This window comes from Poromitra crassiceps (assembly GCF_964638095.1).
Source record: "Poromitra crassiceps genome assembly, chromosome: 12".
Lineage (NCBI taxonomy): Eukaryota > Metazoa > Chordata > Actinopteri > Beryciformes > Melamphaidae > Poromitra > Poromitra crassiceps.
The window spans coordinates 28,257,648-28,269,317 of record NC_139632.1 but is presented as its reverse complement, the minus strand read 5'-3'; the positions used below and the strand labels follow the sequence as shown (position 1 = coordinate 28,269,317).

Genomic DNA, 11,670 nt, shown 5'->3' with positions numbered 1-11,670 from the left:
AGATGGCTCAACCTATCACCTGCCAGGTACTTTTTGAAAGTGCCTGCCCTTTGAAACGGTTTCCCCAGCGAGTCGTTCTCAGATGGTTATGTACAAACCGTCTGGCCGCGAATGGTTAGGATTTGTCACCGTCCGTTTAGCAAATCAGAGTCGAGGAGGCGTTGTGTTCTGAATACCAGAACACTGACGCCTCAAAACAGCCCAATGGACATAAATCTAGCGGTTAGTAATTCTGTCCGTTTTCCAATGCATCAGTGTGAATCACTTTTGGGCCAGGTTTTGTTTAGGATTTGTCTTACAGCAGAATTTGTGGAAAACAGACATTGGAGTGAGTTAGACCTGTTGATCTGTATCAAATCAAAATACAGATAATCCAACATGAAGACATTCACTGTTGGTGTGAAGTAGATCAAAGTACAGCTAAACATTGTTCTCTTGATGTCTTTATGTTCGGTACACTGGCGAGGCGATACCCTCAGGTGATGATAAGGTCAGGCCCAGGCAGACGTGAGGCGGACGTTCAGTGTGAGTGCAGAGCCAGTTGGATGGATGGAAGGTTTGTGTGTTCAGTGAAGTCACCCTTCAGCAGCTTCACCACGACTTTTCCACTCTCAGACAGCAGAGGCAAAGATTGTCTCTCTCTCTCCAAGTCTTTCTGGTCTCAGACAGCAGAGACGCAGACCGTCTCTCTCTCTCCAAGTCTTTCTGCTCTCAGACAGCAGAGAGAGACGCAGGCCGTCTCTCTCTCTCCAAGTCTTTTTGCTCTCAGACAGCAGAGATGCAGACCGTCTCTCTCTCTCCAAGTCTTTCTGCTCTCAGACAGTCTCTCTCCAAGTCTTTCTGCTCTCAAACAGCAGAGAGAGACGCAGACCGTCTCTCCCTCTCCAAGTCTTTCCGACGAGTGGAGGGCTGAATTGTGTCATGCCAGACCCACGCCAGCAGTTCCATAAGGGGACGCGCGGTTTCTGGGTCTGAAAACCATCATTGGATTACATGCCAAAACTGAAGCCAATACACAAGGAAGTAATCCAATGAAATTCCATTCTTTTCATTCAACTCTGAAAAAAGTGTTCCACTCAAAAATACGTATGTCTCCGTTGGCCAAACAAACAGCATAATCACAGATTCTCCATTGTAGCGTTCCTGTGGAAAATAATCCCCTGATTAGACGTCAAACAAAGCTCCACCAAAACTAATTAGCCAATTAGCAGTGTTTACTCCAGCCGGCCATACCTTGGTTTGAGACAAAGCACGCTTACCGGCAATGAAGCTGCGGCTACTGCTCTCAGTCTGTGCAAAAGGCCCGTCTGTTGTTGACACAAACACAACTGACCCAAGTCGCTGTGTGTGGATAAGAGACTATCTATAGATATAAATTTGGCAATGTGGACTCTGTCTGTCTGTCTGTCTGTGGATTTTTTAATTAGGGCAGATTAATTGCCCTAAGGCTGACGACATCATGTCATCAGTGATGATGTCATCAGTGATGTCATACATAGGCATTGTGACATCACTGATGATGTCATCAGTGACACACACACACACACACACACACACACACACACGGGAGAGACAGAGGGAGATGGAGAGAGAGAGGGGAGAGAGACTGAGGGAAGGGAGAGAGGAGAGGGAGAGAGACAGAGAGGGAGAGAGACTGAGGGGGAGAGACAGAGAGAGAGAGAGAGAGGGGGAGAGAGACTGAGGGAGAGAGAGGGAGACATTGTGCGTGCCAATAGGGCAGGCGAGGCCACGCATAGCGGCCGAGCCGTGCGTATTTGAGCTGCAGGGCGGGCAAGCCTAGGAATCGAGCGCGCGTACCACGTGAGATGCCTAGTATGATATAATCATAAACCCAACTGACCCAAGTCGCTGTGTGTGGATAACAGAACAGACTATATATAATCATAAACACAACTGACCCAAGTCTCTGTGTGTGGATAACAGACTATATGATATAATCGCCTCATCATCTTCTGGTGCCAGTGTTTTGCTATGGTTAACGGTCTTGTCACGCATCCTTCCACACCAAGCGTGATCGATGCTATCCAGCTACCCGACTGAGTCACAGGGATTCCCACTGCCTCCATGCCATGCTGCTGACAGAATGAAATGATATCACACTACATAAACTGCATGTGTATTTTACTGCTTGTTCTTTATGGAGCCTGTTATGCCTGCATGACTGATACTTGGTGATTCAGTGTAAGAATCAGTGTAAGAAATACCGACTCTTCTATTTCACTGAGCTGTGCCGTCCCGGTCGGGGGTCATGAATCTGTTTTACAGGGCGAGGAGTTGGAGGGAGGGAGAGAGGGAGGGAGAGAGCGAGAGACATATGCTGTGTAGTGGCTAAGTTAGCCTCAGCCTGTTACAGTCTGAGAGGCAACAGCTGAGCTCATTCTCTGTATGTCTGTATACATTTTATTGTTACTCCAATGAACGTTTTCCTGTTTGCATAAATGATGTAACAATGAATGTAACAATGTATGTATATGTTGTATGTGTATGTGTATTGTATGTGTATGTACTGTATATGCTTTGGCAACAGATACGGTTGCATCTAATGCCAATAAAGTCACTTTGAATTTAAACTGAATTGAGAGACAGACAGTAGAGAGAGCGAGATACCTTTGATTTTCCTTTAATAAAACATCACACCATCACTTAAAATACGAGAGAGAGAGAGAGAGAGAGAGAGAGAGAGAGAGCGATAGAGAGAGAGAGAGAGGTCTTGTAGTGAGTCATTTGGGGCACTCAGCCCTCCATTCTGGCCCATGTTCAGGCTGTTTTCCTGGGCTGTCGGAGATGGTAATAGAGCATGTCTCCTAAATCCCTGGAGCTCCGTGCACACGGCTCAGCTAATAGTTTGGAACAGCAGAGGATAACACTCCACACATCGGCGGTAACCAGGGCCGAGTGGTTGACATTAGTTTGTGACTGCCTCAGAGGCAGCGTACCACAGGGAGGTTTGCATTCTGCAGTAAGTCTCCCAGGTTGGCTCTCGAGCGCCGTAATGTGTTGCTGAACATGTCAATGAATCCCACATGCGAGGATGTGTTTGTTACCTTAGAACAGCCTAGTCATTGTTTTTTCCCCTAGGGTTCAAGTTCGAGATATTCAGAGGTCTGGTGAAGCACTTACAGGGTGACTGCAACAGTGTTTGCCAATGACAATATCAGGGTCTTATATGGGGAAGGCTCACTAATCAGATATGAGTACATGAGTATGAGATGTCATAGTCGTTTAGAGGCCAAACGAGCCGATGGAACGTAATGTCAACTTGCCCAGTAACCCAGGTGAAAAAGCCATTTAAAGCAAGTAGATGATGGAAAGCGTAATTTTCAGTAAGTACCTTTCCCTTGGAGATATTCCCTTGGAGATAATAGTGAAACCGCATGTAAAGCCGCCCACACATGATCCGCGGTAAAACAGTTGTTTCCTATGTGGAGAGCGGTGCAGCGCTACCCTTGGTGTCGTGCACGGCTCAAATTTGCCACCGTGCGCTGTGCTCAAAGTTCAAATGATCTCAACTTTGACCTACTTACCACCGACCTTTCTCTGCTCTACCTCGCGATCATGTGATTGTGAAGGCAGCTTAATGTGTTGGAGAATCATCTGTTGTGTAGCCTATGGTACAGATTTGACCAAGTTGATGTTTGTTGCCTAATAATCTGTATCTATTTGGGTGGCTTGACATGAAACCCCTGTCCTATGTCTCTCTCTCATGTGTACTTACTATACTGTTCTATGTCTCTCTCTCTCTCTCATGTGTACTTACTATACTGTAATTATTATGATTGATATTAAGGGAGACATTCCATAAGCCCCTCTGGGTTTCTTTGGTCTTCCTGCCACATACCGGTATGCACTTTTTGATGTTGGTGTATATATATCTTGTTTTTACTGTACTCTTTTGTGCTATGTCTTTACTGTATCCAATAATAATAAAAAACACACGAAACAAACAAACAGTGCACTGCTCCAACATGTAGATTCCCTGTTATAGCAGCGCTCTTCTTTATAGCTGTTTAGACAGGACTAAAGATGGCGTTGCTGTTTACATAACATTATGAGGGTCATAAAAGATAAATCTGAATCAGGTCTGAAGTCTTTCATTGTGCGGTTGGATGTTTATTTTTTACCTTTCCAACTCCATAGAAATGAAAGCCAAGGGAGGGGCGTCGTCATATCCAAATATATTTATTTCACAATCTGGAATGCCAGGAAAAGCTTGGCAACCCATGAAGACAAATATTGGTGGAATAATCTGGAGTTTCTTCTCAACAAATAAATCATTCAGTATATATTCCAGACTCATCCTCTGAATTAAAATAAATACACGCCATCAGAAAAAACTCACTTTGATTGTTTTGGGCTATCAAGTCCTGTGGAGGTGAATTCCGAACAGACCAAACTAAACTAACTCCATGTCTCATTTCTCTCTGTCTTTCTTTCTGCACCTCCTCTTCTCTTCTTCCATGCCTTCCGCCAAGCCACTGATAAGTTGATCAAATACTCTGCACACCGGCCAGTCTCATTCCTTTCGTCTTAGATACTGTTAGTAATGCAACACCTGAGGCTTTTCACAATCACAAGATTCACTCCTAACATCTACTGTCAATGGCTGTGCATCTAAACATTTAAGGATGAGTTCACCCAAAAAAATGAAAATTCCGTCATTATCTACTCATCCCATGCCAATGGAAGGACGGGTGTGAAGTTTTTTAGTCCACAAAACATTGTGGAGTTTTCCAGGGAAACAGAGTTACATCATCCTCCTAAACAATTGAAGTGAACACCCTGTTTTTAGTTGAAATCTTCACTGTAGTCCTGAGCTTAAAGTGAAATTAAAATTGAAAGTGAAAACGCGACTTTCAGCTTTTCAAGTCAACTTGGCATCACAGGGCTTGTGGAGACTTGGATTATGCCAGGTGAGCAGTATGGAGCCTTTTTTTTTTTTACGTTTGAAAGTTGGTCACCATTCACTTCAATCGTTTACGAGAATGCTGTAACTCTGTTTCCCAGGAACTCCTCCTTTAACTCAAAGTGGTGCTCTGCTCTCACATCAATAAACGGCACAAGGCAGGATTTCTCAGATGGGGAGAGAAGCACAGCATCTTAGCAAGCCTTTGTGCAGGACATCAACCCACACAAGCAAAACAATTTCCCAATATGCTTTTATGGCACTGTAAAAAAAATCATATTACCGTAAACCAAATTGTATTGAACTGATGTCATATTAGGTGCAGTTTTCACAAAACATTGCTAGCAGCCAGTTATGGACAAGTCAGATGTCATTTCAGCTTTCCAAAATGATATTTACACAGGTTTTGATTGGTGCAGGCCGTCGTATCAACATCGACTCAATGTCAAAGTGTTTGTTGGGGTGTAACGCGGAGAGAGGGTGTAAACAATTTGAACCACAGCCTCAATGAGAGGATGCTGGTTCTAATCCTAGACCGTATAAAAATATGGTCACAGCCACTGTGATGTCACCCAGTGGTTTGTGGATTCCCGTTGTGAAGCCCACAGACAGAGCTGCAACACTGCCTGCTATTGGTTAGTCTTGCAGTAGCCAGTCGTAGATAGATATCTACATCTGGTGCACAACTCTTGAAAAGTGGTTAAGGACCACCGTCTAAGACCAAAACAAAATGCGTGACAGACGTATGAATTGACCAACCACGAATGGCGAGCCGGACTTCCATAACAGCCCAGCCAATCAGATTTCGCAACAGGATTTCTGATGGCGAAACCCGGAAATGCTGATTTGTGATTCAGACCCTCCGTCGCTGATGTAAGACGTTTGGTCTGACCATGTGAGACTAGCTATTGGTCCGTGATCAGCGAGCCGAGCGATCACAGGACATGCGACCTGCCAATCACAGGTCACAGTGACCTTGAACTTTGACCTTTGACCACCAAAATCTAATCAGTTCATCCTTGAGTACAAGTCGACATTTGAGGCAAATTTGATGAAATTCTGTCAAGGCGTTCCTCAGATATCGCGTGAACGAACATCGGACGGACAATAAAAACAGGATGACGTTGACTAAATATGATAAAACTAACAAGAACATTTGACACAGGACTATGACTAAGACTAAATAAAAAATAACTACATGTAAACCTGTTGAGCTAGTTCTGGTCTGGTACCTGATATGATGTAAACCTGTTAGCTACATGTAAACCTGTTGAGCTATTTCTGGCCTGGTACCTGATATGATGTAAACCTGTTAGCTACATGTAAACCTGTTGAGCTATTTCTGGCCTGGTACCTGATATGAGTTCTTGCAGGCTGTAGCGGTAGAGCAGGTGGTCGTGGCCCTCAAACCTCTGTGGCCCCTGGCAAAGCACCCGGCACTCGATATCTGCCTTGTAGTACTCCACCAGAGCCTCCTCGAACAGCACCACGGCCGCCTCGTAGTCGCCTTGGTCATACAGCCTCACTCCAGCTGTGAAAGAGCGCTGCGGATGGAAAACAAGAGAGAAGAATGAAGATATTTGGATTTATAATAATAGTCATAATAATTGATTGCATTTATATAGCGCCTTTCTAGCTACTCAAAGCACTTCACTTATCGGGGGGGGGCTCAACTCATCCAGCAACAATGTGTAGCACCCACCTGGGTGATGAACGGCAGAACGCTCACTCACCACACATCACCTATCCCGGTGGAGAGTTCAGGACGGAATGTGCCAAATAAGGGATTAGGTGGCCATGATGCAAGGAAGGCTTACGTGGGAATTTAACCAGGGCACTGGGGTTACATCCCCCAGGGCACCAGGATTACACCCCCCCAGGGTATCAGGGTTATACCCCCCAGGGCACCGGGGTTAGACCCCCAGGGCACCAGGGTTATACCCCCAGGGCATCAGGGTTATACCCCCCAGGGCACCGGGGTTAGACCCCCAGGGCATCAGGGTTATACCCACAGGGCATCAGGGTTATACCCCACAGGGCATCAGGGTTATACCCCCCAGGGCACCAGGGTTATACCCCCAGGGCATCAGGGTTATACCCACAGGGCATCAGGGTTATACCCCACAGGGCATCAGGGTTATACCCCCCAGGGCACCGGGGTTAGACCCCCCAGGGCCCTGGGGTTAACACCCCCTAGGGCACCAGTTCTGTACCTCCCAGGGGTGTAGAAACCCCCCCTAGCGATAAGTGCCAATGGAATCTTTAATGTCCACAGAGAGTCAGGACCTCGGTTTAACGTCTCATCTGAAGGACAGTGCTCATTCACAGGACAGAGTCCCTGTCTCTTCCCTGGGGCATTGGGATATTATTGAGACCAGAGGGAAGTGAGAGTCTTCCATCCAAGAACTAACCACAGTCAGACCTGCTTTAGCTTCCCCAGGAAAGCCAGTGATGTAACTCAGGAGCACTGGTGTCCTTTGTTGCTCCGTGCAGCGCTTTATGATGAGCCTGTTTTGTTAAAGGAATAGTCCTTGATGTTTTCATAGAAATACCCGCTTTGCTACCCTCTATTCATTTAACACAATAGGGATTCAAATCAATTCACAAAAGCTTTATTTTCTGCTCATAAACACCCGCTGTCAAGTAGGTCCTTCCTGGGAAAATACCGCTGGCAGGCAGGAAGTGAAAGTGATGTGTTTTAGGTTTCCAGCAGCAACAACAGATTTTTTTGCAATAGATAAAATAACTGGGTCGTTAGCATGAGCAGTGATAGCCACCATGGCTGAACAGACAAAGAGAAGAGCGCCACCTACAGAAACTCAAACTTCATCGATAGGAAATCCTTGGATGGGCTAGGGATGGACAAGAATGATCACTTATTATCATGCAAGCTCTTGAGAGAGTGAGAGAGAAATGTAGAAAATGGCAGTACACAGCCGTGTACAAATGATTGAAGCTGCTATGGCTTTCAACGCTAACCACAACCAGCGTTTAACGAGCTAAATGAGTGTCCCATCATTAAACTGTGATGGCCACAAACACAAAGGGCCCTTCATACTGCCACAGAGTTGTCGCTTTTGGAAAGAAGAGGAGCAGAAAAGCTAAAGTCAAAGCTTGGCTGGCTAGACGTTTTGGCAAGGTGCAAAGGCAGCTGAAGACAAAAGCTGGCAAAAACTCAACAGGTCACAATGATGAACAGAAATGCTTACTTGGCTGAGGGAGAAGCATCAACACAGCTAAAACTAAACACACTGATTGCAAAGCAGTCATCGCAAGGAAGGGAGGAGGGAAGGAAGGAAGGAAGGAAGGAGAGAATAGAGAGAGGGAGGAAGGGAGATAGGGACAGGAGTCAACAAGGAAAGCAGGGTCCATAGGGAGAAGATAGGAGGAAGGACAGCTTTATTCAGTCGCCTGAATAAAATGTTGGCAGTTTAGGTTTCTGCAAAGCATGGCTATGTTCACGTTGAATGTCAAGATTTGTTAACCAAATATGTTGCATATCAACATTTCTAGCTACGTGTATATCAACATTATACACGTCATAGAGTCTGTTATTGAAATAGCGTGGTGGCCAGTAAAGGCCATGTGGTCGGGGTAGATGGAGGGCGTAAATACTTGCCTTTCACACCGGAGAGCCATGCTCGATCCCCAGCGTGTCCAAAGTCTACATTTCAACCATAATGGCCAATTATGCTCCATTTTCATATGAAAATACTGTAAATATGTCAATTTCAAACGATGTAACTGTCACTTTTACGTTGGTATCATGTTAAGCAATACATCCACTAGTAGGCACTAGAGAGTCAAATGTTTGAGTGTGTGTGTGGTACTGCTCCTATTTCATCCATATCCGTAAGCTTTCAGAAAATTGAGCACAATTGGGTTCATAATAATTAAGTCACATTTAACGTTTTTGTCATTTAACCCTAACCCAACCCATAATCCTAACCGTAACCAAGTTGTTTTAGTTGCCTGACCTTAGAAAGTTGTTTTATTTGTGTAATGTTTTTAAATTAATGGGAAAATCTGCAACGTTTTCAAATTAATCAACATTTTCAAATTTACGTCTGAAAATGGTAGGAAGGATGGAAGGAAGGAAGGAAGAATGTAGCAGTGAGGAAGGTAAGAGGCATAAAAGGTTCTCAGACTGAACCATCCTGTGTTACCTGGTGAGGCCGGGCTTCTCGGTCCACAAAGTGCTCCTCCTGGACCCCCTGCTGAAGGTCCCTGTACTGCTCCAGGTTCTGACCCATCTCCACATGCTCCGGGTTGGCCTGGAAGTAGGTGTGAGCTGCTGCCGCCGCCTTGTCAGGCTGCTTCAACTACAGAGGAGAGAGAGGGGGGGGGGGGGGGGGGGGGGGGGGGGGGGAGAGAGAGATATTTCAAATAATGTAAATGACAAGTCTGAAATCAGCACAGCTACTGAGACTGTAAACAGTAGCCTACAAACTGGGTTGAACCTCTATGGCCTTCAGCACTCAGAGAGAGAGAGGGAGAGAGAGAGAGAGAGAGAGAGAGAGAGAGAGAAAGAGAGACAGGAAGTCAAATCTTCAGTCACGTTAATGTACGTTCATGTTTGATGCCAGCTCATGTGGCAGCTGTGTTTGAAAGCTGGCTGAATAAGCCTCAGGTCTCGTCCTAACGGCATTTCCCATGGTTTAGTTCATACAGCATCTCTTGAGGGAAAACTGTGCCACGAGTTAGATGACTATATTTCCAGTCCGGCTGTCTCTAGCTGGGCCATACGCCCACACATTACACCCAAAGCAGCCGTTTTGTGTCGAAAATGCAGGAGGTCACAATATAAAAATTAAAGGGCATGCTCTGACATAAATTGTATATACAATTTATGTCAGGGCATGTGCTTTAATTTTAATGCAACGTAAAACAGAGGTCCTCTTAGTAACTTTGTTTGTCTAGCTTGCCAATGTGACCACAACAGCTGAAATGGTTTTCTCTGTTACATCTGTCTTTTATCAACAAGAAAATGTGTGAAATTAAATTTCACCAATTTAATGGATAGCATAACATGATGCCACATGTCTCCACTGACAAAAGAGGCGTCCAAAATGTGTTACACAGGTGTCTCTGTTAATTTTTTATTTGACTATGACTCTTTTTTTTAAGTTCATCTACTTTTCAGAAAATTTTAATAAATATTGATGCCAGACATATTCATTTTTCATCTTGTCTTCCACTGGAGTAATAAAAACTGCAATAAAAACCGACTACGCACATTCAGGCCATTTCTATCATTTTATTCCCATCAGGCAATTTGGAATGCATTAGCAGTTCAAAAAGCAATATAGGTGGATTTGGTTCATCGGAGGGGAGAAAAACCTGGCAGATTTAGAGGGACGGACTGTTCAGTCCACATCCTGTTAGCAGGGAGAGTTGCCATCCTTGGAGCTAATATCTCTACCATGACAGATTAGCTTTCTGCTCTCAAACCATGTGGGATTCAGGAATTTTAGTAGTATTGTAAATCAATTCAATACAAAAAACTTGTATTTATCCCAGAGGGGCAATTAGAGGATGAAATAATGACCACAGAAATCCCATCCTCTTACTGAAAAATGTAGTTTGTTGACTGGGCTAAACACAGAGTTGGGATAATGTGAATGTTTACGTGTGTGTGTGTGTGTGTGTGTGTGTGTGTGTGTGTGTGTGTGTGTGTGTGTGTGTGTGTGTGTGTGTGTGTGTGTGTGTGTGTGTGTGCGTGCGTGCGTGCGTGCGTGCGTGCGTGTGTGTGTGTGTGATATGGATACAGTACAGACCACGTCATGTGTGAATGACCTCATGGTTAAAAGGATGAAAGCCAGCAGCTGTCAGATCTAACAGCTGGTTGAGTGAAAAACTAACTCATACGGGAAAGGGGGGGATAGATCTCATTCACAGTATGTTTGTGGAGACAAAGAATTTATTTATACATGTGCACAACATTCATTCTCGATATCGTTGGAGAGCTAAAACACTTTGGCATAATATACGCCCTTACACCGTTTTTCAAAATATATTCGTAATCAGTCAGAAATATCATAGTCAATGACCTTAGCTAGGTGAGCGTCTTCACTGACTGTAAAGTCTCTGTCCAGCAGTTTCAGTGAGACGTTTCCTCCTCTCCTGTCTATGAAAGTAGATGACTTAATGTCCCTGCCCTCTGCACTGAGGCAGCACAGGTGGCCTATTGTACGAGGCCCAGAGAGGACTTCCAGATGTTGTAGGAGCTAAAATAGACTGTACTCCCCTCCCTATCCACGATCCATACATCAGTTAACATCCTTACCTTTCACATCAAAGCCGACCACTTAACTCCAGCGCTTAGCGCTCTCGCCTGTTACCCAACACAGGATATCAGCAGGCTCTGTGTGAAGAACAATGCTCACTTCAACTAGAAACAACCGTTGCAGTCAACATCCATGTCTGTCCAGAGACTCATAGAAGCACAAATACATTGAAGCCCACGGCGCAGTGGTGTGGCCATTCAGCCTTATGGCACTTTAGGCAATGTTTTTGGGGGTACCTCAACAACGCGGCTAATTGTTTTAGACGTGTAAAATGGTCCTCCCTCTCCGTACCCTAACCCTACCCCTAAGCCAGAGGTTCTCAAATGTTTTTCAGCCAAGGACCCTTACAAGATAGAAAATATACCGGGGACCCCCTCATTCAGATTTGTGATTTTGGGCTAAGCTTAATTGTTTCCACGGTAACGTGCTTGACTCTTAAATTGATTGTTTTTTTGTTTT

The 11,670-nt window shown here is 44.9% G+C and overlaps 1 protein-coding gene across 1 annotated transcript in view; it reads right to left on the bottom strand.

The window, feature by feature from the left end:
• Positions 1-11,670, bottom strand: part of p3h2 (prolyl 3-hydroxylase 2) — a 93,835-nt gene that overhangs the window by 20,708 nt on the left and 61,457 nt on the right. The window contains exons 2-3 of the mRNA XM_083647972.1: positions 9,091-9,246; positions 6,279-6,468 (exon numbers count right to left, since the gene is read on the bottom strand). Coding sequence (XP_083504098.1) covers positions 6,279-6,468; positions 9,091-9,246 — 346 coding nt within the window. The remainder of the gene's footprint in view (positions 1-6,278; positions 6,469-9,090; positions 9,247-11,670) is intronic.